Here is a 26836-nt window from a genome sequence, read left to right on the forward strand (position 1 = left end):
TCGTAGTTTGGCCAGTCGATGCCTTTTATTTCTGCACGAAATGCAGTATATACCCTCTCCCCTCAGCAGCCACGCCCCCTTAACTGCCCACCAAACGATACATTTGTTAGATAATGGCCAGGGAAACTTGTTGTCGTTGGTAAGCCCGCCTGCATTTTTGGCCAGGCAATTAAATCGAAAATAAAAAAAAAAAAAATAAGGAAACTGCGACAGTTTTCGGGGCTCAAATGCTCAGCTGCATGGCCGTGGGCCCCGATTTTAATGATTTACAGCAGTAGCCATGGACTTTACAGGCTCTCCCACTTTGGCAGGTGGGCTAAGCGGTGTCGAAATTTGCATATATCCTATCCCCCCTATATACATATACACTTTATACATAATGCGATAATGTGCAATAAACGTCGGCGATATCGGAATTATGTTGCTGGCTTTCGGCATTTGAGATACATGCCTGTTAACTTGGTCGATAAGTTGGCTGGAAAGGGGAAATGATGTAAAGGAGGGTGGTGTGGAAAAACTGGTAGTGGAACCATAAATCTTGAGAGCATTTGGCCGAAATGCATCATCAATCATCTCGGCATGCAGATCGATTATTACAATTGCCGACAGATAGACAGATGGACGGACACAGAACTGAGTTGGCGGCGGTTGCATCTGCGGGCCCTCATTTGTATCTGATGGATGTATCTGTGGTATCCACCTCCTGCTGCTGCTGCTGCTCAATGCTGTTGTTGCATGTTCAGTTCCGCGGAAAACTTCAGCACAGCTGCACAACATTTGCTCGTGTCAAGTCCTAAAAGTTCCAAGAAAAGCTAAAAACCACTGGCCATGTTCTATGTCAAAAAAAAAAAAAAAAAAAAAAAACGAAACAAAAAAACAAAAACTAAAGTCCATTGTCCGGCACGAAATTATTTTAATGAGTTGCCAATTAGGTTGGAAAGAGCCGCTGAAGAGAGCACTGAAATAGATCAGCCAGGGAGAGAAGGTTGGCTAATAAATACCTGTAAACTGTAAATAAAATACCTGAAATCAGGCCCGATTGCGTAGAGCGGTGAGCTGTGCACACCTGTTGACTGCCAGTGCGAGTGGCATAAATACGAGTTCGAGTTAGCCTGGCTAAAAGGGTCCCCATCCTGCCTTCGATTCTGGCTTGATGTTTTAGCTATTTACGAGTCTTTTGGGGAATTACATACAGATCGGGACCTGACAGCATCCGACAGGCCAAAGTCCTTGGCTTGGAAAAGATGGGGGAAAATGTCTTGAGGCGGAATGCAGATGTGGCTGGCGATGGTGAGGGGAAAATGTAAGAAAAGAAAAAGGAAATAAGTTTTAAAAATCCTAAAAAATTAAATTACTTCTCATAGAGTTATCATATATGCAAATTTTATTTTTTAAATATTTTTAAACCCATAAATGCCTCATAAAAACACTCAAATAGCCTTCTTAGGTGTAATAAACAAATTTAAAAATAAAATAAAAAATACCAATTTGCATTCATAATGTAGAACTATGGCCACACTTAAAACTTTTATATAGTTTTTCTTCTCACTAAAAACCTTACCAAATGCAGTCAAGCATAAATCAATAAAAAGAAGAACGTATTTAAACCAATTTTAATTAGAGGAAATCCGCTTATGGCTAAGCATTTTTCCGTCCAGAAAGTTGTTAGTCTTAATGCAAATCAGCTTAGAGATTTATTTTCTGTGTGTAGATTAGCTCACGCTTAGAAGTCATGCAGCGAAGTCAGTAAAATTCTGTATTTATTTTCTCTCAACTCGTTAGGTCAATTAGCAACTGGTGCTCGCTTTTCTCATTTAATTTTCTTGGGTTTTTGTTTTCCCCCTTCTTTGCTCTTTTTTGTTTAACACTTTCTGAGGCGCCGCTTATTAACGCGTTTCCTGCCAGCCACGCCCACATCCTCAATTCAAGCGAAAATTGCTTTTCACTCGCTGGCATTCTGTTTGTTATTAATTACCCAGTTTCCAAAGACGTTTTCGGGGTACTGAGTTTGGGCTTGCCTCTTCTTATTTTATATATAACTTCTTTTTTTTTTTGGCCAATTGAATTATAACGAAGTGAAGACAATGAAAAAGGAGGGGGAATCACCGAAAGATGGCCAGAGGAAAGGAGTTCAGGGGAGAAAAAAAAGAGAAGAAAACATAATGGCGTTTGCTTTCATTATAGCACCGTGGCATAGCATAAATATTTAACCAACTGGCAATGAGATAACAAACGATGAGGGGGGGAGAGGAGGGGTCAGCAAATTTATAAGCGCGAAAATGGGGTCAAAATTATAGAGGTATTGAGGGGGGTAGGAAGGCGTAACCCAGGAGTACAAGGCAAATGTTGATAGTCCATTCATCAGTTAGCAGCGGCTAAATTACGTTCATTTTGCCGGCCACCCTCCTGTTTTTGTTTGCCAATGCCCTAGGAAAGAGTTGAAGGCTAAACAGGTGAAATTCGAGATACAATAGAGCAAAGAGCTCAAGGTGAAATATGCTGGGAGCTAAAAGGAAAGTAAACTGGGAAAATGGAACACAAAATAGAGCTCATAAAAAACAGGAGAAAACAAAATATCAGTTTACAGTTAGCAAAATACTGCAGAAAACAGGAGATGAGAAGTGATTTTATGGTCACCTTAAATATCGGTATTTTTTCGATAGGCGATGTTAAGCTAAGATAAGGTCATTCGATTGTATTTATTCCTTTGTGGCGATAATTGACTGTTACAGAATATTTTTCGATCTACATTTTTAGCTTGTTTCTTTCTGTGTATTAGACAAAACCTCCTTACAACCTCTTTGAAAACTATAAATATTTTCCATGAAATGTTTCCTCTCATTATTTCCCATAGAATACAAAACAAAGAAGAGCATTAATATCTCGACCTTGCCCTCGTTTCGCAATCTGTTTTATTTCATCTTCAATTTCGCTTCGGCTTTTATCAAAAGGATATAAAACATAGCGACGAAAGGCTAAAGGCGGCCTGAAATATTTATATGCGTGTTGATTTCTGTTTGCTGAATTTAACCTTTTTCCCCTTTTGATATAACCAGCCGACCGATGCCCACTTAGAGATAACCGACTAGGCGAAAAAGGGTCAAAAACGCAGTGGCATGTGTTGGCCAGTAGGAGAGACAGAGATATACATAGATACCCAATTTAGAGGATGAGAGTACGACTCACTCCCTCTTCAGGGCAACATTTGCGCGCCTCATTTAACTGCGGTCATAAATATTCTAAATCACCAGCGGGGGCAGAGCGACGTTAACGGCGACGTCTCAGTCTCAAGTTGTTAAGATAATAAAGTTTGTAATTAATTTTGCATCGTTAAAAGCGGCGTACATATGTAAGTGAACATTTAGGAGAATTTAAGCCATTCTCTAAATGAATTGAAGTTCCAGCTAAGTTTGAGAGGGAATTTAATTGACGAACAGGTCGAGGCCTAATGGACTCCAAACACGAGTTTCTAGAGTTCCATGAGTTTAAAAATAATTAAAATACACATCAGTTTTACAGTAAGCATTTAAATTTTTAATATCAAACTTAAAAACCGTTTTTAAAAAGTTGTGCAAGCCATGTAATGGCAAAATTTTGATGTTAAACCATCAGAAATAAACTCTATAAGCTACTTCTTAAGCTGCTTACGGTTCAAGAATGCGTGCGAGTACTGTATCCCCATTAATATACACATAAATTGAGGTTATTTATACTTATATTTATACTCCAGACCCCAGCACATATTCATATTCATAACTTTTTATGAATTCATCATTCTTATCGCCATCGCAACATAAAAATTGCATAATCATAAAAGTCTTATATAGACTGTCTGGCCTGTCCGATCATCCGGTTTTATTATGCTCATTACAGACACACATGTTAAGATATATCTTTCATTATTTTCATTAAGCATTTATTTATTTATTTTTTTGTGGCTTCCTCTTATTTATTTTTTGCAGAAACCGCCGGCGAACTTGGATGGGCATTCACCCTAATCATAGTTTCAATCATATCGGCTCTCATAGGTGCTATTGTAATGGTCATAGTTCTAAGATGTAGAAGGTAAGTTAAAGAGTTTAAACAGCTCTCTGTTGATACTAACAATTTACCTTTACTATGATCTTTGTGAGCTTTATAACGCTTATCAAAATATCCCAAAAAAGGAAATCATATTCCTTGGCTTTATGTATAATTTATGGCTTCAGCGATCATAAATGGCAATTTCCATAAAACTTTTCGGACTTTCCTTAAACATGTTCAATTGCAAACAATAAATAAAATTTGACTCTTCCCCCAGAGACCTCATAAATTGACCGTTCAAAATTAATTGGCCAAAACAAGCGGCAAATAAATAATAAAAAAAAAAGACAGTAATGAATAAACATTCAAATTTTTGGCATTTAGCTAGAAAAATGCCGCAATTAGTCATGATAAAAAAAAAAAATGCAAAAAAATTAAAAACACACATGTTGGAAAGCCCAGAGAAGAGGACATTCAACTGTTAACCCCTTGACGACCCCAACGATCCGTCATGTTCAGTCGACGGCGACATTTACAACGCCAGACAAATTGAATTTTATAAACTCATATATGGTCGGAGGGTAGACAGACACACTAGCGAATATCTGAGCTGTGGGATCTGTGTAACTATAAAGATTTACAATGCATTGCCCACACGGCCAACACCAGCAATTCAATTAAACGCCCACCCAAAAAAAAAAACAAAAAACAAAATATAAATAAATAAAAAAAATAAAACCTCTTAAGTGAATCAAAGGGGGCACTACAATGGCTGAGAATAATCGATGCCGAAAACAAAGGAACATGAAATTGCTTTATTACTTAATTGCTCTTTAAGCGAGACACACAGACACAAGCCTTTTTGGCCCAAAGGCGTTCTTATATGGCCAAAATACATAGTATGCTTTCTGAAGTCTTTGGAGTCTATCAAAAGACCGCAGAGAGTGGGTCACACACTCCAATCGCCAGATATATATTTGCAATTTCGAGTACATTTAAATAGAGTGGGGGGGAGATGACTATTAGGGGGTAGTTAGGGGCCTAAGGGGGTGGAGAACAACACACGCGACTGGCAAATTAACAGAAATCTTTGTCCAATTCAAAGAAAAAACGTTTGTGGCCGTTGCGCAGGCGCCGCGCTTTTTATTCGATTGCCGCCGCCGTGGGCTTCCAGTTTGAAGTGGAAACGCTGGCCACATGTCGCGTCCAATTAAATTGTCATGTCGTCTTATTTGGCGGCATGTTTGCATAAAATTAATTTTGCAAATTATCCGCCCAAGCCAAAAAACAAACAAATGCTAAAACCGCCAAATCCAAACAGGAGTCCGAATGGAGTCGTTTGGTTAGATGATTGACTGTGATTTTAGGAAGGGAAGGGAAAACTTGTTATCATTATGATGGATACAAGCTGGCAGTAATTGGCTTTTAAAGAGTGTCTTGTATTTTATGTAAGATTTTTTTAAATATTTTTAATTAGCTTTCTGGAATTTTTAATGCATTTTTTACATAATATAGTCGCAAGAAATTTCCAATAATGTACATAAGTGAAGTGGCGTTATGCAAATCAGTTGGCAGCCCTACAAATATCGTATAGAGTCGTGTATCGAAGAGACCGTTGGAAATGTCCACCACTCAGAAGTCGAAGCCCTCGAATAGCTGTAAATTTTAATTTTTACATGTCTTCAATTTCCCTTTAAGCAAACTCACCTCTCCTCTAGCTAGTTGACTCAATCAAGTGCTTTTGGTCTACCATTCTCACGCTTTTTGGACCAAATTTGATTTTGCATTAATCACCGGAGGACCCCCTGCGCCTGCCTCAGCCCCTTGTCAGGCCGAATGTCACGGTGTTTGCCTTGCCGTCAGCCTTAGTCACTCATTTTGGGACTTGTTTTCGCAACCGTTTTTTTTTTTTTCTCAGATTTAGCGACTGTGGAGCATGTCACGTCGTGGTCGGACGTGTTGGCTGCCAAATTAGCAGCAATTACATGTAATATCGGTTACACTTATTTGCATATTGATGCAATTCTCGATGCTGGCCGTAATGGTGCTATAAATTTGCTTGGCACATGTCTCCACCAAGTCACCAGCCTTTACGTTTGTTTCTGTAACTTTGTTTTTCTTTTTAGCTTGATTTGTTTAGCTTTTTGGCCACCTTATTGAGCTTAAGTCTTAAGTTGGCACCTGCCATTCGGTTTTTATGTTTTATTTTTTTCTGCTTTGACAATGTTTGCTCAACGTCTAGACGGGGTAATGTCTTTTCAATGGTCAACAGAGGCTTGTCGGAAAAATTTCAAAGTGCCATTGCAATTGGTGTCTTGTTTTTGACACTCCGACTGGGAAAATTCGGAGTGGCTTTTAATTAGGCAAGCGGAGATTACATAAGATTTATTTAAAAGAAAATTTAAATGACAGCTTTGGAATATTTGATGGTTTAGTAAGACTAAAGTTGGTTTAAGGTTAAAGCAAACTAACTTTAAGAGCAAATCAACTTTTCTCTGCCAGAAATTGCTCGCATTACCTGCAATTATGAGTATTAACCTCTTTAATAGCTTTGACCCTTTTTAATTCAATCTCTGCCTGCCAATACTCCACCTTTCTATATCGATTTCGGTTTTCAAAGACCAAGGCCCGCTCCTTTAAAATGGCTTTAAAGTTGGTCTCTTAGTTGGTCTTAGAAAAAAACAAAAGTCAAGTTTAAACCGCTTAATGCATTTAAGACACAAAAAGGCGTGTTCAATTAGCATGCAAAAAACTCGATCAACTCCAAAAAAAAAAAATCCATAAAAAAAGATTCGAAACTACAAGCGCAGAAAATTGAACATAACGCGACGATGGAAAATCGTAGGAAAATAAGCTGAAAAACCATGAGCTAGGTAAATTAGCGCATAAGCCAAGGCCCCCGAGACAGCAGCGACTGCTTGTTCGATTTAATTGAATTGAGGAGAACAAAAACTGCAACTGAAACTAACACTGAAAACTAAAAAAAAAAAGCTTAAAAAAAAGAAAGAGAAAAACTGAATTGGCAGTTGGGGCTCGAGTTGAGTTAACATTATAATCGATCAAGGCAAAGCGAGGGGAAAATTCAGCTCATGCCGCAGTGCACTCAATCAAATCGGACAGACGGTTAATTGATACGCACAGATCGAATGTATATATATGTCTTGATATATATATATATCGAGAGTATATGACCATTTAGGCCCCAGGTTCGTGCCGTTCAAAGTGACCCAGAAAATCGAAGTCGGCAAGTGCAAATATGTAGTTTGGCGAGTGAAAATGAAACGGATTGGAAAATGTGCTCCAGAAAAAAAGTCAAACAGTCTATAGAAAGCCATGGCAAGACACCTGCCAATTGGAAGTTTTGGGTCTTAAATCTGACAGGCCCAAGGATTGCCTTTTTTCAGCCAACTTTAAATGCCACAAAAAACATCTTCAGTTTTTCTTTCTTTTTCCAACTCAAATCTAATCCCAACAAATGGCGAATATGTTTCTCGAACTGCTGGATAATGCAGTTCCGTTGTTGTCGGTGGATTTTTATCTGGCTTAGTAAGATACCTTGTATTAGCTTAAAACTTTATCGGCGTGTCAGCCTGAGTCACACGCAACGCGCTCTTGCGTGGCTCAAGTTTGTGTCTTGAGTCATTCGTTGGCTCAAGTTTGTGTCCTAAGTCATTCGTTTTGGCATTTGCCATTCTGTCGCTGGACAAGTTTGACATTTACTTTACAAACTATACTAATTTATACAGCGGCAGTCTATTAAAATTCTGTTTATTAATTGGTACACATTTTTTTCCATTCTTATCTTTGCAGAATTAAATCATCGAATGCCAATGGTAAGTCAACAAATGTTTACTAAACTCTAAGCTATTATTCAAATTAAGGGGGAATGATTTGTTGTGGGTGATTAAATGTGTAGCAGCAGGTTATATAAACTGTATTTTATGGTTAAATGAGTGCTTGAATTAAGTAGTCATTTGATTAAAACTAAAAACTTCAAACTGCCTGTAACTTACCTTAAAAAATATCTAAGAAATTACGAAAAGACTTTGTACTTCTCTTGAAGTTTCTTCTTTTATCTTCCCATAAAACCTCCCCTTCCATCAATTTTATCCCTTCAATATCTCATTTCCTCTCACAAAAAACAAAAACCTGATCACTTTGAAGTTTTTTGCCAAGTCTGATTAATTAGCCAAGCCAAGCCAAGTCAGGTCAGGTTTTTTTTGTTAGCTCTGCTCATCATCGAGGCCCTCGTCTTCTCTTTTGCATTTTCATTTCCATTTTTAATTGCATAATTCTGCCGTTGCATGCAATTCAAAGAAATCTTTCGTTCTTTCTACTTCTTCTGTTGTTTGTTTGTTTTTTTTTTTGTGGCAACATTTTAATTTGTTTTCTGCAACTGTGGCAGAAGGAAGGCAAACCAACTAACAAAATGAAGACAAATTTTTGACGACAATGCATGAACTTCACGTTCGTGCCACAAATCAGAGATGCGACTGCCGTTGCTACTCCTCCTCCTGTGGCAGTTGAAACCGAAACAAAGAGCCCTGAAGCTACGTGCTGGCTGAACAAAAAAAAAAAAAACTTTCGGGTAAAAGAAAATTTGTAGACAAATTAAGGCAAAGCCAAAACAATTGTCATGGCCGCAGACTCCGTCAAACACGTTTGAAAATCGTGCAAAATGTAAACTCTTTTTTTTTTTGCCATTTTGATTTAGTTGCTGGCGATTCTTTTTTAGTTTTTTTCTGCAGTAGGCAGGAATTATTGACAAACGATCCCTTTTTTTGGGTCGAAAATCTTTCCCTTTCTTCGGGCCACTCTCTCTCTCTCTCTTGGCTTGGCGCCAATTTCACTGTCCGTCTTTTGGGCCTGACAATCGACATGCAGGACAAATTGTTGACGGCATTTAATGTCACAGCAGCCAATTAGTTGTCCCCATGAAAATGCTCGTTTCTTGTTGGTTTCCTTTTTATTTTTTGCCAAAAAAACTGTTTTTTTTGTTGCCCACTTGTTGAGTTTTTTTCTTTTGTTATTTCTTTTTTTTTGGCAGTACGCACGGTTGCATGTTGGTCCAGGCGAACAAAAAAAAACAAAAAAAAACAGAAAAGAAAACAACTCGAGAAACAAACAATCGCCACAAATCGTTAAACTGTCAGCAGCTTTTAAAGCGCGTGATTATGTCCAAGTCAACGTTGAGAGTTGAGAGACAAGCGCCAGTTGCCAAAGAGTTTTTTTGCGAGACTTTTTGTGCCGAAAGAGAAAATTTTCAATTGCCCAAAAATGCACATTTAAGTGGTGTTTATTTGTTGCAACATTTTCCTTCTTTTTTTCCTCCCGCTGTTGCTGTTGTAAAGGTGGAAAACTTTTTAAATTCAAATGTGGTTTGGGCATTTTTCGAACTCTGTTTTTATTGGTGTCATCAAAAAAAATCGTTAAACATTTAATTTGTTTTTATATGGCAGTTCATTTAGCCAACAATCTGACGAAAAGTGGCCGTCCAACATTTTTGTTAAATTGAAAAATTTTAAGCTGTAGTCGCACTTTGCAGTTAAACATTTAAATACAAATTTATTTTTTAAAGTGGCTTTTAAAGGAAACGAAGAAGACTATCCTCCAAGTTTCTGGTTAACCAAAAATAATTTAAAAATGTAATTACACACCTTCTTCCCCCGACTGTTTGGCTAATTTACATATTTTTGGCCACCACAAATGGCAATTGCCACATTCGCTGGTGTCAGTTACAAAGGAAATTCTTTGCAATTATCTTTGAACAGCAGCCAACGTGTCGTATGCGTAACATGATTTTAATTATGCATACAAAAAAAATGCAAGATAATCTAAAAAACTCGCAAAAAACTATATACATATATAAAAATAAATGAAAAATGCTTTGTGACATTTGTGGGCTTTTGCGATTGGCATTATCTGGCCGACTATTAAGACTTCATTACACATGTCATATTTGCCATTTGCACAGCCATAATAACAACAACAACAAAAAAACATATTAAATTCCAAATCCAAAGTGTTCGTTAAATTTTCGTTTATTTATTTTTGATTTTTCCCGCTTTTCATCTGAACAAAAGTTGACTGCGAAATATTTTGTTAACAACAATTTGCCGTTTGCTGTTTGTCGTTTGGTTTGCTGCCGTTCTGCTGACTGAGATAAGCAGTAGGAGATAAGACTGTAGCAGTTATAATAAAGTGAAGTACAGTGAAGCTTAGAATGCTAAAAAGGCAAAGAAAACTTTTAAATATATGTAAAATAAATCTATAAAAATAAAACAAACCATTTTGACAAATCTAACTTAAAAGAATATTTTTCTAAAAATTTTAAATCCTTTAAAAATATTTAAAAAATTCCTTAGATATTTTCCCACTGTGCTGCTGTGCATTGAGAAACACCGAAATAAAATCTTAAGTGCAATGCAGTTGCAGTTTCAGCCTGAGTTCAACTTGCCGCGGCTCGATTCAGCTGAGTTAAGCTGTGCAGTAGCCGCGGCAACATCGTTAACACGGCGCAAAAACAGCCATTAAAGCCAAGTTCCAGTTGGAGCTGGGTCTTTGGATCTTTTCGAATGGGAGTCGTTGGAGTCTGAGAGTTGTGTATTTGTTGCCGCATTGGTGACATGCACAAAATGCATGTATATGAGCACCTACGTACCGATAACTCCGGTTTGGGGGTAATAATCGCCGCAGTCATAGCCATTGCTGCTGGACATTCGCTTAGTTGGAGTACGTAAATCATAAGCATAAAACAGACTTCGACTTTGGCTTGGCAATGTAAAGTGCACTGGGAGAAAAGAATGGTGTTTTTTTCACTTTTCAATGAAGAATGAATCCAATTGGAAAAATGCTTCCCAACCAAAGATCTTATCTTAGCTTAACTTCGGTTTGTCGGTTATCGGAATCATATCGATTTTTAGGGTGACCATGTTGTAGGCCTACTACAAAAAGTAAATATTTTCAGTTACAGTTATATATGTACAATCAAGTTATATATTCCCAAAACCAAGTTAGTTAGATATTTCTCTCTGTGCACTATGGAACTGCATTATGCATGTACATAACTTGGGAAACCATCGGTCCCACTGTCGCTGCCGTTGCGTATGCACCACGCTAATTAGCTGAATCGCCCCAAGTGGCTCCGAGTGGCTCCATCTTTTCCAAGTTAATGAGAGTGAAAGGCGAGTTAAAATATAAATAAAAAAAAATACTATATATATATAGTACCAACTCTAGGCAAATTAACCAGGGGATGAGTTGGAAATTCGAGACCGAGGCGGATGTTCGGATGTTGAGAACAGGTCCGATACCCCGTTTATGGCCAGCAATTATACGTGTTTGCTCAGTGCTCAGTCTCAATGAGCATTTGGCGTTAGTTGTCTATAAATTATTAGCTTAATGACGGGGAGAGGTTTTATGGAATCTCGGCTATTTGGTTTTTGAGTGCCCCCTTTCAACGGTTAGTTGAGTCACACACAGTGAGAGCTCCCATTAACCTTCCCATGCCCACCACTTGGGCATTATGAGATCACATGTGCTGATATCGGAAAGGAGAAACATTTGGCATTTTCGGCCACTTGGTTGCTGCTGTTGCTGTTGCCACTGCCACTGCCACACGGCGATGCAGTTTGTTTGCCACCTCGCTGCCAGTTGACAGCCGTTTAATTTACGCTTTGTTTGTTTGTTTGTTTCTGTCTTTTGTTCGCGTCCTGAGGTGAATGTTTGATTTATAGCCCGATTATAAACCAAAATGTCATAGATTTCTGCTGCGTTTCGATTCGATTTTAGTTTGGTTTTTGGGTAAACTCTCCTCCCTCAAGAAAATACAGAAAATTCATCGAGTTATTAGTGTCAGTATTTTAGTTTCATGAGGTAACCTAAAGCTAATCTTAGAATCTTTTTTTCTCTGGCTTTTTGTTGATTTTCCTCTAAAACCAACTTTAACCCAATTTTTCCGCAAAGATTTTTTGATATTTTTTAATGAAGCAAGTGCCAAAGATAATCCACACAAATGGCATTTGTAATTTTAACGTTGAATATATTTATTTATTTATTTTTTATTTTTTGCAATTATCTGCAAGCGGCGGACAACGTGTCGTATGAGTAACATGATTTTAATTAAGCAAACAAAAGATAGCGAACCCCTGGCTCACCCCTCTTTTTATGCTTGCCCCTTGCAGGTGGTCGGCCCCAGCCTTGGTGGTGTCGCAATAACCGAAACGGTGGCCAAAACCGATCGCCCATCTCGATCAAGCACTCGGCGGACAGCATCCGGCGGCCCACAAGCAACTCTGGCGTGTGGACTTGGTTAGGCGGCAGTCGCCGTTCCTCAGCTGGTCCTGACCAGATTGGTCCGCCATCGACATCGCCGGCGGAGAACCATTATACCCACATGGACGATGCCTACAGTCCGGTGGGAGTAAGCGAGGCGCTATACGCGGAACTGGATCGCGAATCCGTGCGGTCCGCAAACCCATCGTATCAGAATACGGCCTACAGTCAGTGTGGCGAGGTGAGTAGCCAACATAGCCGTTAAAATTAAACAATCTTAAACCAACTCGAATCCCCTTTTACAGAAATATAACTACCAGGGCCACGAACAGGACATTCCCATGGTGGTCTCCTCGGCGCCGAGCAGTGCCTATTATTCGGATTTGTCGGTGACCGCGATGCCCGGCGGAGCGAGTGGCAGTAATCAGGGCGCCTACGAGATTGTCGGACTGAACGTGATGTCCCAGCCTCTGCCCAACTGGGATCATCATGGAGGAGGAGTAAATGGCGGCGGTGGTGGCATTGCTGGAGCAGCTGCCGCCATCCTTGGAGGAGGTGGTGGTTCAGGCAATGGCCTGACGCCTGGCGAGGCGGCAGCAATGACGCAACGACGAGGTCCTCGACTGGCGGCCATCAACGAGACAAGCACCAGCACTGTGCCCTCGGACTATGTCTAAAAAATAAATATAAAAAGTTTAAAAACAAAAAATTGTGAAATGTTCAGCGAGCTTAACATGTTAATAGAATATATATAGAAACAAACGTACGTTATATACACCCCATAAAATGATAAGATTAAGTTTAGATTATATTTAACTCTTGTATACCACTTAGTGCTTTGGTTTTATGTCTGATTTGTAATTTGTACACGTTACCGATATATATATATATATATATATAGATACGAATATATAGGGATATATTTATACACACACTTACAAGGCGAGAATGTATTATATGTCTAGTTTTTATATAGTCTGTAAGCAACGATTTAATCGTGGGTGATATTTAGCCTAAAAATATGCTATATTCTTATGTTCTATGTACTTTAAACATTTTCTAAAAATGTAAAAACGACAACAAACGCATTTTTTCATAGACTTAGAAACGTGAAAGTGAAAGATGAGAAAGGACATGAAAATCGCATTTCCCCCCAGGATCAGTACACGAAAATATATAGAAACGATATATACATAACGAATACAACATATTTATACACTCATATTTACAGCAGCAGAAAAACAACAAACACTCATTTAGCTCACCAATATATATATATATATATATACGAGATATATAGATATATCTATAACAATAACTGAAGAAATCAATATTTACAACGATTTTAATGCAACAGATTTAACCATATTTACCAGGGGGAAAATGAACGTGGCACGTCATATCATTTACCACACCATTATACATATGTACGCATAGCTATCTATATACTAAACCATATACAATAAACAGACTCACGACCCTTAGCGGATGTACTTTAGTTCTTAGTGGCTCTCGGCGGGATGTCAAATCCTTGGCTGATTAATTTAATAACACTCACATACACACACAAACACACATTTCCTGTACATTATTGTTTTAGTTGAAAATATAATTAAACAATTTATTGCTATTTACATTCTGAATCCCAAAAGGAAGTTGTTCTTTATTGGAAGAATTCGATTTTCTACAGTAAGTATCTTAAATATTAAGAATATATTTTTATTTTTCATTAAGTATGTGTATATTATCGATAAAAAAAAAACAAGTTTTAAACTCAACTAACTTAGATTTTAACTTAAATCATAAAAACAAAGCTTAGAAGATGAAGAACTAAAATCACATCATAAGTTACATTTCCTTTTTAAGAAAATTTTTCAAAAGTTTTTCCAATCAATTGCATAACTTGATAGACTTATAAAGATTTGCATGGCAATCTTACTTTAAATTATTATATAAAAACATATTTTTAATTTTAAACACAAATCAAACAATCGAAAACGATTGAAAACTCAAATCACATTTGAAAGATAAAGTCTTTATAGCTTACATCTAATGAATTATTGTCCTTATTTACGGAAGTTTGTGATTATTTATAGTAATTGCATATTTAAATAGTTGCATAAATATTGGTTATACATTTGTGGAACGATTAAAATTCGTTGTTAACTATGTTACTAGTTAATCCAAGGTATTAGTTTATAATCCATATTATTCCTCTTCCTGATTATTGTCCTTTTTTAAGGTTATTTGGCAATTTTTAATTAATTGCGTTATTAAATAGATATATATATAAATATTGATTATAAATTTGTATTCATTTGCAATCATCTTCCTGATCCTGCAATTCCTGAATTATTGTCTTTAGATATTTAGTAGATATATATAAATATGGGTTATAAATTTGTAGAGCGATTAAAATTCGCTGTTAACTATAAAATATGTGTAGATACTGTAAATGGTTAGTGTCATAAATCGATATTAGTTACTTGCAAACCTCTTCCTGATCCTACGTTTTTGGAATTATTGTCCTTATTAACGTTATTGTCGAATATCCAATTAATTGAGATATTAAATATATTGATATATATATATTAGTTATTGTTTTGTAAATCTTGTAATATTCGTTGGTTAACCATAAAATAGCTAATCGTAGTTATTATCGTTTTGAATCCATATTACCCACTGATATGATAGTTATAAACTGACTGCTGATCTTCTTCCTGATCATAAATTTCCTGAATTATTGTCCTTAATTTCGTTATCAAATTGTTTTATAAATATCGGTTATAAATTTGTTTTGCGAGTAAATTTCGTTGTTAACTATGATATAGCTAATCAAAGGTATTAGCGTTTATAATCCATATTTGTAACTTGCAGCATAGTAAAATCTGACTGCTGGTCCTCTTCCTGATCCGTCTTCCTTTTCCACAATTATTGTCCATCTTTACGTTAGTTTGGCATTAGCCAAATTGCTTGAGATATTAAATAGATTAATAAATATTGGTTATCTGCTTGTAAATTGAGTAAATGTCGTTGCTTAACTACAAAATAGTTAAACGAAGGTGTTACCGTTTTTAAACCAAATTAGTTACTTGCAAGATGGTAAAAGCCGTCTGCTGATCCTCTTGAATTTCGTGAACTTTACGGTGAGTGCGCAGGGCAGATGGTTGTATAAACCTTTTGCCGCATGCATGACACTCAAAGTTCTTTTCCCCAGTATGGGTCATCTCGTGGTACTTCCGGGTATCCGAGGTGGCGAAGCTCTTCTCACAATAGTGACAGGCATAATCGCGAGCCTTTTCGTGAATAGCGCGAACATGCTTCTTGAGACTTGTTGAACTGTTGCAAACTTTGGGGCAATCCTTACAGGACCAGGTCCGTTCCAGGGTATGATAGTTGATATGTAAACGCAATTCGTTCTTTGTGGTCTTCTTGAGGCCGCAGTAAGGGCAGCTAAAGTTCTTAATACCCTGGTGGCGCATCATGTGAATCTTGAGCTTCTCCTTGCTGTAAAACCGCAATGAACAGTCCGGCATTTCACAAGCAAATGGCAATATCATTTGATCGTTGTGTGTGAACCGATGTTGACTCAAGGCCGAACCATTTTTAAACTGCCGACCGCAGAATTCGCACATGTGCATCTTTAAAGGAGTGCCAATATCATGAGCCTTACTCTGGTGATGTTTAAGGGAGGCCTTGTGCCGGTACATCTTGTTGCAGCCGTCCTCTTCGCAGGCATATCGCGTTCCCACCTCCGAGTGCTCTAGTTCGTGCTGCCTCAAATTATCAAATCGGCTGAAAGCGCTCTGGCAACCAGGCTCAGTGCAATGGTAGAGCATGTGTCCTTCGTGCTCTTTCTTGTGGAGCATAAGACGTCTTTCATCCCTGTATTCGTCGTCGCAAAGGTCGCACTTGAAAGTTGTTAGTGGGGGTTCCTATAACCAAAGGGGATAATAACGAAAAATACATTAAAATATCAAATTTCCACTCACTTCCAAAGCTTCATTTTCCGATTCTGATTTATTCTCCACTAATTTGATGATAGATCGCCCTTTTAATTGCTCATTGACATTATTCTCGGGCTTTAAGTTGGTATCGCAAATTATTAACTCTGGGGCTTGAAAAAGAGCTTGTATCTCATTCTCCTCTTCGTCATCCTCCACCTCATAAACGGGGCTTCTGCTATCTATATTTTTGTTAGCAAACAGACCTGTCATGCGCCATTTATTGTCAGCGATAATGCATAATGCCCGAAAGGAGTGAAATTTTTCCAAAAGCTCATAACACTCGGAACAAATCTCACTGGGAAGAACATCTCGGTCATCAGGATCCACCACCAAATTAGTGCATTCGGAAAATTTAACGGCAAGGAGTGGTTGTAGCAGTAAATTGTAAGCTTCGTCGTCACTAGCCACTCCACAGGAGCAGACGCGGCACTTTTCCAGGTGAGCCATTAATTAATTACAATGAAATTTCAAAAATTTTATTTCACTATCAGCAAATTTCCGGTGTGTCCTGCGCTGCTCCTTTTTTCCGTTTTGTTTGTATACAGAACAGCTGATGAGATAGGGCTGGCCAAAATATTATGGACAGAGATGACAAAAATAAAAAGAGTGACTGAAACAGTGATCGATAAAAATAGAAGATAGAAGAGAGAATATGGAAAGACAATCATAATAAAACTTTTAAGTTTGAAGAGATATGCTTATTTAAACTTACATTTCACTTTTAGGGAGATATAAAGCAAGAATTAAAAGAGCTATCGATATTTTTAATTAATTCATCGCCTTATCTATTTGTCACTCATCACTATTACTCTTGTAAAGTCACACCTCTAATGGAGGGTGTATAAAAAGTGGTTCCAGTTTGTTATTATTATTTTGCAGCAAAGCAATGGATGTCTCGAATGGATTCCACTATATTGAGCTGTCTCCAAATCCCATAAGATTCGATGCTGTGAGTCAGCTTACAAATGTGTTCTTCGATGATTCCAACAAGCAGGTGATGTTTAAATCTAAGGCAAATCTAATAGAGGGATGCTAATCCAATAATTATTTTTAGATATTTGCTGTTCGATCTGGAGGAGCTACGGGTGTGGTGGTCAAAGGACCAGGAGCCACAGACGATACCGTGATCTCTTTTTGCATGAGCGATCGCGGTGGTGCTATACGATCCATAAAATTCTCGCCGGACAATCAAATCCTAGCCGTTCAGCGAAAGGAAAATGCGGTGGAGTTCATATGTTTCCAGGGGGATCAGCCTATGCTGCAGGAGATAATTACACACCAGGTAAAAACCATGATACATGGCTTTGTATGGGTACACAACCGGGAGGTGGCCCTGATCTCGAATACAGGTGTGGAAGTCTACACCGTAGTTCCAGAAAAGCGGCAGGTCCGCTCTGTGAAGTCCCTGAGCATCGGAATTAAGTGGTTCGCTTGGTGCTGCGATGCCAATGTGGCCCTGCTCTGCACTACTGAGGGAAACTCTCTGATTCCAGTTCTGGTCAAGCAGAAAGTCATCACCAAGCTGCCCAAAGTAGACTGTAAGTCGATTCTAAACTACCTTTAGAGCTGCAATTTATTTACTGAAAAATCCTCTTTCAGTGGGCAGTCCAAGTCGCGATGTTCAGGAGAGCAAGGTGACATTAGGCCAAGTGTATGGAGTTCTTGCCGTGCTCATCCTCCAGCCAAATATTAGCACAGGACAGATGGAAGTGGAGGTGCATTTGCTAAACGGACCTGGATTAGCGCCTCGAAAGTGTCATGTACTTCGTCTAAGCCTGGTGGGTCGCTTCGCCATCAACACAGTAGACAATCTGATTGTGGTGCACCATCAGGCTTCGGGTACATCGCTTCTTTTCGACATATCCCTCCCTGGAGAGGTGATCAATGAAGTAACCTATCATACACCCATAACCCCAGGTCGCTCAATAAAACCATTTGGCTTGAAGTTACCTTCCTTATCACCTGATGGGCAAATCTTGCAGTGCGAGTTATGTAGGTATTATATGTGACCATAAAGCTCCTTGATTTATCTTGAATTTCTTACAGATTCCACTAACTGGGTGCTCTTCCAGCCCAACATTGTAATCGATGCCAAGTTGGGTTGCATGTGGTTCCTTAACCTGTGCATTGAGCCTATGTGTCAACTCATTTCGGATCGCATTCGTCTCACAGAATTCCTGCTGCAGCGTAGCAACGGCAAGCAAATGCTATTAAAAGTGGTTGGCCAGCTAGTAGATGATCAGTATAAGGGAACTCTATTGCCAATTTTAGAGACCATATTCAGCAGGATTAACAAGATATATGCGTAAGTCAAATATTACTTATCCAATATGTATGTATAAAAGAAAGTTTATTCTAGGTCCTGGGTTCAGTTGGAGTTGCAGAATCAAACTGCTCAGCCCTCGAATGTGAAGACTTCCTCACTGAAACAAAGCACTCCGCCTGCTGTGCTCATCGAGCAAATAGATATGGTGCAGATCTTCCAGCGTATTGCCCGCCGGAAGTACACAGAATCTATATTGATGATGTATTTGCAATCCCTGAACAAGTTTAATATTGCCGCCCAGGAGGAGCTGAGCAAAATGATTATCAGCGAGCTGATCAATAATCGTAGCTTCGACACTCTGCGACGCCTGGTCAGCTATTCCATGCTGCTGGAATCCAAGTCCGTGGCTTGCTTTTTGCTAGCCCATTCCAATGTAGATACAGCCATTTCCCAAGTGGCCATCGATATGCTGGGCAGGATTCAAGCACATGAGGTGGGTTCTAAAAAATATAGCACTTACGGATATGTATTTATACTTTAACATTTCTCAGATCATTATTGAAGTAATGCTTGGTCAGGGCAAAGTAATTAATGCCTTGAGATTGGCTAAAAACTCACTGGGACTTGAAAAAGTGCCAGCTCGCAAGTTCTTGGAGGCAGCTCATAAGACCAAAGATGATCTCATCTTTCACAGCGTATTCCGATTCTTCCAAATGAGAAATCTGAAGCTCTATGAGACCTTGTCGTTTCCCAAGGGTAAGCAAAATATTCGAAATTAAACGCTGATTATTAAACCTATTCTTCCTTATGTAACAGCTGAACAATGCACTGAGTTTATCCAGCATTATAACAATACTTTTCCTGTTGAAAATCCAACGAGACCGGCAGTAAGTTAAAGGTAAAGTGGAAAACCAGTAACTTGTGATTTTTGTAACTGAAAGTGTGCTTGAAAAGTATGAAAATACCTTCGTATTGTATTGTAAATATATCCAAATGAATATTATCCTTCTGATTCATGAGTTTATGTTCCAGATCAAACATAAATCATTAATATTTTATACCAAAATAAAAGAATGACTCAAGAAAACGCCAAATGACTTTCCTCCCATAAAAATACAGACTTTGTCATGCAATTTCTTTACTTACACATACAATACACAGAGTTGTACAATAAATACATAGAGGAATAAATGGAATATACAAAAAAGCATGAAGCAAACTAAATAAACCGCCTGGGCGGTGCTTTCAGTTGCAACGCCCCCATTTCCAGAGACGTGGAAATGCTGATTAGATTTTTATTTGGCCGCGGCAAACCTAAAGTTTGATCCGGAATAGCCGTAAAGCACCGTGGACATTCTTCAAACTGAGTCTCCGCCTCCTCCATGCACTCCTCATGCAAGCCATGACCACATCCGCCCAAGATTAGCACCTGGCTGTGATCGTACAGCCGTTGGCGACACACGGAACACTTGGTAGTGGTCACCCACAGACCACGACGCGCATCTTGATACTGTTTTTCAAACATCCGGTGAAGATCTTGGCACAACATTTCAGCAGAACCTCGCAAAGCCTCCGTTTGATGCCTTGAGCTATCCAGCATGCCCATCAGCAGATCCTTAATATCACCAAAACTACTTGACACATTGTGGGTATTCATAATCAACTGAACCAAATTATGTAGATCGATGTGCTGCGAGGCTTCGTGCAGCAGAGATTTGGTGACGGACTGCAAATCCGGATGGGGCAGGATATATTGCAATAGAACAAACCAACAGCGCTCCAGTTCCTGAGCTGGTAGCGTATCTACAGACCGAGCCAAAAGAGCCGTTATGATCTGGGCTTCATGGGCTGCTTCTTCACCAGTTAAGGATTTGAGCAAATCCATGGACAACTCAAAGGCTTTCGCATAGCTCTCTTGCTTCTCATACAGATAAATCACAGATCGGTTTAGGTGATGGCGTTCAGCTATGGCAATGGCCTGCTCCAAACGATAGCCTGAATTGGAGCATATGAATTCCTCGACAACAGCTGGCGACTCCATTTTACAATGCAGCTCCAGCAGCAATTCCACTTGACTGGCTTCCAGTTCATATTTTCGATCATTGAGGCACTTGAGGAACACATATAATAAATCCTCCTCCTTTCTCAGGTTATCTAAAAGCTCATGAATCTTTTCGGGATAGTGCAAGGCCAATAGTCGAGTAGTTTCCTGTGCATTGATCTTTAGTAACTGCCTTAAATGCCTCCTTAACTGCTGGTAAATGCATCTCTCTGGTGTCGCTACATAGCGTTCCATATAAGCAAACATCGTTTCATGCCTAGCTTCGTTTTTGATGTAGCAATCTAGGATGGTATCGTACCGGCCAAGCTTCTCCAGCAAGTACTCCACCACACAATAACACCTTGCCCGGTCTGCCAGTTGCAGTTGCTCTTCATCGCTGCTGATATCCGCCAGGCAGTTGGAGGATAGCAACTCGTGCCATGCGTTCTCCCGTTCGGAATGTTGTCGACTACTCTCGTTCGCAATCTCCTCCTGTGCCAGGTGGCTCAGAACACGCTCCAGAAGTTGTCTATCTCGCGGCAGGCACTGCATTGATATCTGCTGAGCTATAAAGTTTAGAAGACAGCCGATCTCCGCCCACTGCAAAATGAAAAGATATAAATATAACGGTCACTAAAAACATAAACAAGAAATCTTACCGTTGCATTCTCGGGCGACATTATCTCCAGCAGAAGATTGATAATCCTCTTACGATGCGATAGTCCCAGCTCGTTGCTAAACTCGCGTTCCTGGAACGCCAGCGATATCACGTTTAGCGTTTCCCGCGTGTCAAACTTGAGGAGAGCTCTAAGATACGGATAAGGCAGCTCATCTCCGGCAGTTTCCTTGGATTGCTGGGAAGTCAGACAACGCAGAACATCATGCTTGACTTGATGTACCAGCTCGACGGGAATTTCTCCGCTGGGATAACCCCTTCCTGCCAGACAACTGGACACATAGACCAGCAGGCAATTCCCCAAATCCGTTTCCTCAGGTGTCACCAAAGGCAGAAGTTCCGTCAGCGCCGCCGTATAATCATTCAAAGCTTGGGTATTGAGGTAGATTTGGGCTCTATACAAACGGTGCTTCTTAACAGCTTTCAGGACTTGGTTCAAGTCCAGGCACATCCAATCCAGCTTCAGGATAAGCTGCTCCAGTTTGGCAGGAGAGTGTTCCAACCAGTAATCCACCAAGGCTTGGGAGATCACCGGATTGACACTATGTATCGTTTCCTTCTCTATATGTTCAGAAATGTGCTGAAGGAAGAGCTCAGTGCTGCTGTTGTGCAACTTCTCCCAAAGCTGGGTCCACAGAAGATCAAGTTCACCGATGGTTATTAAGCAGTTAACAATGGCACCGAGACAATATTCGGGTGCCCGGGCGGAATTTGCAATGTATTCTTTGAAGAGCATGATGATACGCTCTTTGGCTTGGGCACGTTTCCTTGGACGATCCACAGAGACGAGATAGCCATCTAGGGCAAGTTGACACGCTTCCTGCCAGCGATGGTGTTTTACCTAGAGAAGATTGATATATGGCTTTAATTTCCTTTCAAAATCTTGATCTATGAACCTACCAGGTAGCTAATCCTCTCGGACCACGTCCTAACTCCTATAATATGCAGGGATCTGGCTCCCAAAACATATAGCTGCGTTCCCCTTGAAACCACCGAATTATAACAAGCATTCGAGCCAGCCAAAGCAAAGGCAGGCGACACATTTCCACCGGTGGCCAGTCCCTTAAACTGCGCCGAGCCATAAACTAAACCAGCGTTGGCCATGTCCATGCATTCCAGTTCTTTACTGGATCTTACGTCCACAAGGTGAAGTATTTCCGACGTGTCCAACGAGGCCACACACTTTGGTCCCAGCCAATGGGCAGATAGGAGACTTCCCTGAAGTTGGACATGTCTAAGATACAAAAGGGTGATCCTTCCATTCGAGACGAAGAGTTGGTGAAAGAATAATTGATTTCCTCGGCCCACAACAATCACGGGATCTACGGAACGTGAAGTATCTGCAGCTTGAATGAGGACTAAATGCCAGGCGAGAAGGGGTAAGCAATCCGGAGGTCCCTGCAGCACATGGTATTTGATGACCCTCAATCTGGGACGCACGGTAACGATAAAGTACTTGGACAGCGTGGCCAGGGCCACAATACAGTACTGATCCAGCTCATGGCGACCTTGGGCGTCCATTATCAGAGGCTCCACGGCACAGACTTCTCCACGAGCTCCGGAAAAGAGGCACCTAGACTGGCAGCCTCGGATTCCGAGTTTTCGGGTGAAACTTAGTGACCACACCGAACCGCCAGCATCGGCACATAAGGCTAGCGAGGATCTAGATGTCCATTTGACATGCAGGACACCAGTATTCGGGGTTATCACATCGAACAGCTCCCGGAGGACATCTCCTGTATGAGTGTCCATCATGGCAACCAATCCTCTGGAGTAACCCGCCAAAAGCCGAGTGGAGTCAGCATTAAAAGCCAAACTAGCCACAGCACCCTGACCATGCTTATCCTGATGAGCCCATCTAAGGGTTTGGGTGACGTCAAAGTTGAGGATATGACCATGCGATGTTCCAATCGCAATAAAAGCGGAAACGGCACAGGAACTGGTTGCTCCGGCATTAACACGGTCCGCGGCGGAGGCGAGTTGGGCAGAGATGCCATGTAGTAAAGTATATCTCATGATGGAACCGCCACCGCCTCGACCATCTGTTCTTATCGTGGAATCCTCGCCAATCGAAGGGGTGGGTGTGGCATGGGGCACCGGCATTCCCAATTCGGAGGCCACATCCGAATCCGCCTCGAATTCACTGAGCACCGCCTCCAAAGTCGGCAGAACATCGGTGGGCGGTATGGCAAACTCCGCATCATCAAGCTTAAATTTGATAATTCATTAGAAATCGTTATATAGGGCAATATTTTTCGGTGAAATTCAAACTCACATCCTCAAAATCCAGCTGCAGAGATTCGGCCAGCAAACTGTCCGTAGAACCGCGCTCGGACTCCAGCAGCGATTGCAGCGACGGGGCCTTCAGCTCCGACATGCTCCCGGTTCTTTCGATCCTGATCCCTCCCCCCAAACTAATAAATTTAAGCGATTTTGTTTTTATCAATCAGCTTTTACGCCCATCAGAGGACTGTCCACTCGTTCGCTAACCAGATTTTTTAGTTTGGTATCGATATTTCATATCGATGTTTGGGGAACCAGTACCAATTAAGAATTTTTTAAATATTTAAAAATCTCATAGATTTAATACATATATATATATTATATTTGTATATTTGACGTCAATGGAAAAAAGGTTAACTATTGAGGCACGAAAGGAATCAAAAACGATATTATGTTTTTTTTTATAAAACTTTTACATATTAGCAGAAAATTTTAAAATTACATCATTCCCAAGTCATCGATTGTTATCGAATATCTAAAGTCAACAACAAATGTATCGAACAACAGTTAGCATCGAATAGACATCGTCCAATTATGCATCTCTAGTTCATCTTTGTTTTCATCGCGTTCGGTCTTGTTTGCAGCGGACGATTTTTTGCTGCTCGCGAGGCCAGCAGAAATTAATTAAAATGCAATAAAATATGCTACAAGCAATACGGATGATCGCGTTAACAGCAACAAAAATGCGTGCCGCGACAGATTTTTAATCGCCTTTGCTTATCTGGGAATTGAAGAAGCCAGAGTTCGCGGGGCAAAAACAAAACGCGAGTGGAAATTTCGATTTTTGTATTGTTTTGTTGCTATGCCTGAAACGCTTGTGCAAAATGGGCAATAGCAGACTCTAACGAATATAAATAAACAAAGTGTTTTGAGTAGGAATTATAAATAAATTATTTGTTTATTTGAGCGTGCGGCGGCTTTGCCAAATTTAATGCTCTTTCTCTTTCTGGCATTTCCACTCTCTTCTTTACGCGCCTTTCATTCACTCGGGCGTGTGTGTGCATGCGTGTGTGTGCGAGTGACGTAAACAAATGCATAAAAGCGAATGAGTGCAAGAATTTGAAAAATGCGATTGTCGACTCACGTGCCAAAAAAAAACGTAAAGTAACAACAAAAGGAAAAAAGCGAGTGACAAAAGGGAGAACAACTCAAGCAGCAACAAATTGACATAACAGTATTGTTTTCGGCTCTCTGTTTTGTGCATCGTATTCGTTGCATTTTCCTGGCTCAGCTGTGCAATTTCACCTTGGTATTGGTGAGCGCAACACGTTTGTGTGCGAGTGGGAGAGATAGAGAGAGCCAAACTTAAACTCCTCGGTCAGCGTCGCTGCTGCAGTCAACGTCGGCAGCGTGCGTCATTGATGCGACAGGTAAGAAGAAGAAGCAAAAGGAGGCAGTCAAAATATGCCCAATTTCCCAAATTACCATAGTTAATTACTCAGCTAGACAAATATGAATACGAAACTTATCAATTAGGCGCACAGGCGGCACCTTTACAGGTAATTTTCCCAAACACACTCACACACACACATTTATACGTAAATAAAGCTCTTCATGCAGCTTCGTTTACGTTTTTCGAGATAAGGCAAACGAGTTAATGACACTCGCGGAGCATTCTTGCACACGCTGCTATGTCTCCTCTTTCTTTGCCCCTGCTCCGGTTATTCTGTTTTTTTTTTTTTTACCTCTGCTGCCTCCTACCCCGTTCATCATGCTATTGGCCCCAACTTGTCGATCGGAAATCGCTGGACATTGTTTGTTGGTCGCCCGTCGCCAGTCGCAAGACGCCCGTCGCGCTAGTTTTTCCACATTTGTCATACACTAACCATAAGGATGGGGTTGCCTGGATTTCTGGATTAGAAGGTTTTAAAGGGGATCTTGATGGAAATAGTTAATATTTTCTCTGAATTTTTAATTAATATTTAATATGAATCTTTTATATTTCAATAAGAAAAGGAATTTGTTTTCCAAAATTACCCGAAAATGAGCTTTAAAATTTTTGGAATATTATCAGGATTTTTATTATATTTTTTAAGGGTTAGATTTAGATTAGATTTAGGAAGTTCCGATGATTAATTTTTGGGGATTTTTTAAGTCTGTATTTATATACATTTTTGAACAATGAAATTATGACTCGATTTGTTTCTTATTAATTGAAGGGTATTCTGGGGTAATGCACTTTTAATTAATTTATCATTTAATTAACCATTTTGACTTTTGAAAGATCAAAACTCTCTTGATTAATTAAAAAATATGACCAATAATGTCTTTAACTGGTCAAGAATAATTTTAAGTTTTTTTTGTATATACAAATATTTAAAAAAAAATATTTAATTAGTATTCCTTCTGATTATTGATTTTCTTTTCCGCAGAAGTAGGTTGTTTTCTTAACAATTTAACTTTCCTAATCAGTAAATTTAAGCTGAAAGAACAATATTTTCTTTCATTAATGAGATGTTATCTCTTGTTGATGGCAATTGAAACACAAATAGCAATTAAACAGCCAAATAAAAAGTGTAATTCATCTTCAAATGCAGAGATAAGCTCTTATCTCTATACTCAAATGATTTGGCATTTAAAATGAAACAATTTATTAATTATTGTCTACACGAGTGTCTGGATTTAGAATAAAACAAAGCACTTGAATTTTTAAAGATTTTCAGAAGAAGTTCTTGAAGAAGGCCAAAAACCGAATAAGTTTTCTTGGGAGAGCATTCCATATTTGTGGGACCTGAGCCTCGTCTTGCCCCTCTAATCGTTCTTGTTTATTATTGTTGACCAGGCTCTTTTTGTTCCTTTTTCTTTCTCGCGTCTGGCCTTTTATTTTCTTCTCGTTCTGGGTGTGTTTGTGTGTGTGTGTTCGTCGTTCATGGTCACAAAATTTATTGGTCAACATTTTATCTTGGCCCCGGCACCCACGTTGGACTCCTTTTCCAGCTTTGCAACTTGTTTGCTTCTCATTCTTACCTATTTTTCTTCTTTTCTTGGCCATTCTCTCCGCCGGCTGGCCGCCCACATGGAAATTTAACGCTTCAACACGTTCAGATTTTTCCCGAAAAAAAAAATAGCCAGCCGAATGTTTCCCTGAGAACGCAGCGCAGCGCTCAAAACAAATATTTTCAAGATAAGTTATGGGGCATGTATAGCTCGAGTTCCGTTGCCGTTTCTCCAGCTATGAAAAGTTTAATGGGAAATATCTTAATTTTTATAAACTTGGCGGCACACATAAATTATCGGTGCGGAATTCTTCTTGCGGCTTTCATGGT

At 39.6% G+C, this 26836-nt stretch overlaps 4 protein-coding genes across 6 annotated transcripts in view; 2 read left to right on the plus strand and 2 right to left on the minus strand.

The window, feature by feature from the left end:
* LOC108114146 overlaps positions 1-13837 on the plus strand; it is a 62562-nt gene extending 48725 nt beyond the window's left edge. For both annotated transcript variants that reach the window (XM_017224930.2, XM_017224931.2), the window contains exons 4-7: positions 3963-4065; positions 7834-7856; positions 12207-12538; positions 12603-13837. In XM_017224930.2, the coding sequence (XP_017080419.1) occupies positions 3963-4065; positions 7834-7856; positions 12207-12538; positions 12603-12974 (830 nt within the window). In that variant the 3' untranslated portion in view covers positions 12975-13837. The remainder of the gene's footprint in view (positions 1-3962; positions 4066-7833; positions 7857-12206; positions 12539-12602) is intronic.
* An 84-nt stretch (positions 13838-13921) lies between these two features.
* On the minus strand, positions 13922-16844 carry LOC108114145 (gastrula zinc finger protein XlCGF46.1). 2 transcript variants are annotated; one of them, XM_017224929.1, is made up of 3 exons: positions 16290-16844; positions 15367-16232; positions 13922-15269 (listed from the first exon to the last, which is right to left on the minus strand). In XM_017224929.1, the coding sequence occupies exons 1-2, from the start codon at positions 16749-16751 to the stop codon at positions 15372-15374; spliced, it is 1323 nt and encodes a 440-aa protein (XP_017080418.1). In that variant the 5' UTR covers positions 16752-16844; the 3' UTR covers positions 13922-15269; positions 15367-15371. The 2 variants fall into 2 exon arrangements, with proteins under 2 accessions (XP_017080418.1, XP_017080416.1); XM_017224927.1 differs by having other exon boundaries at positions 13922-16232.
* Positions 16845-17108: 264 nt separating this feature from the next.
* On the plus strand, positions 17109-19692 carry LOC108114338 (regulator of MON1-CCZ1 complex). The gene is made up of 7 exons (XM_017225264.1): positions 17109-17298; positions 17359-17842; positions 17904-18296; positions 18351-18609; positions 18664-19063; positions 19122-19326; positions 19387-19692. The coding sequence occupies exons 1-7, from the start codon at positions 17191-17193 to the stop codon at positions 19464-19466; spliced, it is 1929 nt and encodes a 642-aa protein (XP_017080753.1). The 5' UTR covers positions 17109-17190; the 3' UTR covers positions 19467-19692.
* Positions 19692-23786, minus strand: LOC108114337 (vacuolar protein sorting-associated protein 8 homolog). The gene is made up of 4 exons (XM_017225263.1): positions 23563-23786; positions 22188-23495; positions 21271-22128; positions 19692-21211 (listed from the first exon to the last, which is right to left on the minus strand). The coding sequence occupies exons 1-4, from the start codon at positions 23662-23664 to the stop codon at positions 19790-19792; spliced, it is 3690 nt and encodes a 1229-aa protein (XP_017080752.1). The 5' UTR covers positions 23665-23786; the 3' UTR covers positions 19692-19789.
* Positions 23787-26836: the final 3050 nt, after the last annotated feature.

The sequence above is a fragment of the Drosophila eugracilis genome, unplaced genomic scaffold (genome assembly GCF_018153835.1).
Source record: "Drosophila eugracilis isolate 14026-0451.02 unplaced genomic scaffold, ASM1815383v1 contig_2154, whole genome shotgun sequence".
In the NCBI taxonomy this organism is placed as follows: Eukaryota; Metazoa; Arthropoda; class Insecta; order Diptera; family Drosophilidae; genus Drosophila; species Drosophila eugracilis.

Coding starts and splice junctions, on each gene's coding strand:
- LOC108114337 (XM_017225263.1), bottom strand. CDS start 23,664: ATGTCGGAGCTGAAGGCCCCGTCGCTGCAATCGCTGCTGGAGTCCGAG. Junction 23,496..23,562: donor TGCAGCTGGATTTTGAGGAT/GTGAGTTTGAAT, acceptor ATCAAATTTAAG/CTTGATGATGCGGAGTTTGC. Junction 21,212..21,270: donor TGTCGCCCGAGAATGCAACG/GTAAGATTTCTT, acceptor TTCATTTTGCAG/TGGGCGGAGATCGGCTGTCT.
- LOC108114338 (XM_017225264.1), top strand. CDS start 17,191: ATGGATGTCTCGAATGGATTCCACTATATTGAGCTGTCTCCAAATCCC. Junction 18,610..18,663: donor AGGATTAACAAGATATATGC/GTAAGTCAAATA, acceptor AGTTTATTCTAG/GTCCTGGGTTCAGTTGGAGT. Junction 19,064..19,121: donor GCAGGATTCAAGCACATGAG/GTGGGTTCTAAA, acceptor AACATTTCTCAG/ATCATTATTGAAGTAATGCT.
- LOC108114145 (XM_017224929.1), bottom strand. CDS start 16,751: ATGGCTCACCTGGAAAAGTGCCGCGTCTGCTCCTGTGGAGTGGCTAGT. Junction 16,233..16,289: donor CGGAAAATGAAGCTTTGGAA/GTGAGTGGAAAT, acceptor CTTTGGTTATAG/GAACCCCCACTAACAACTTT.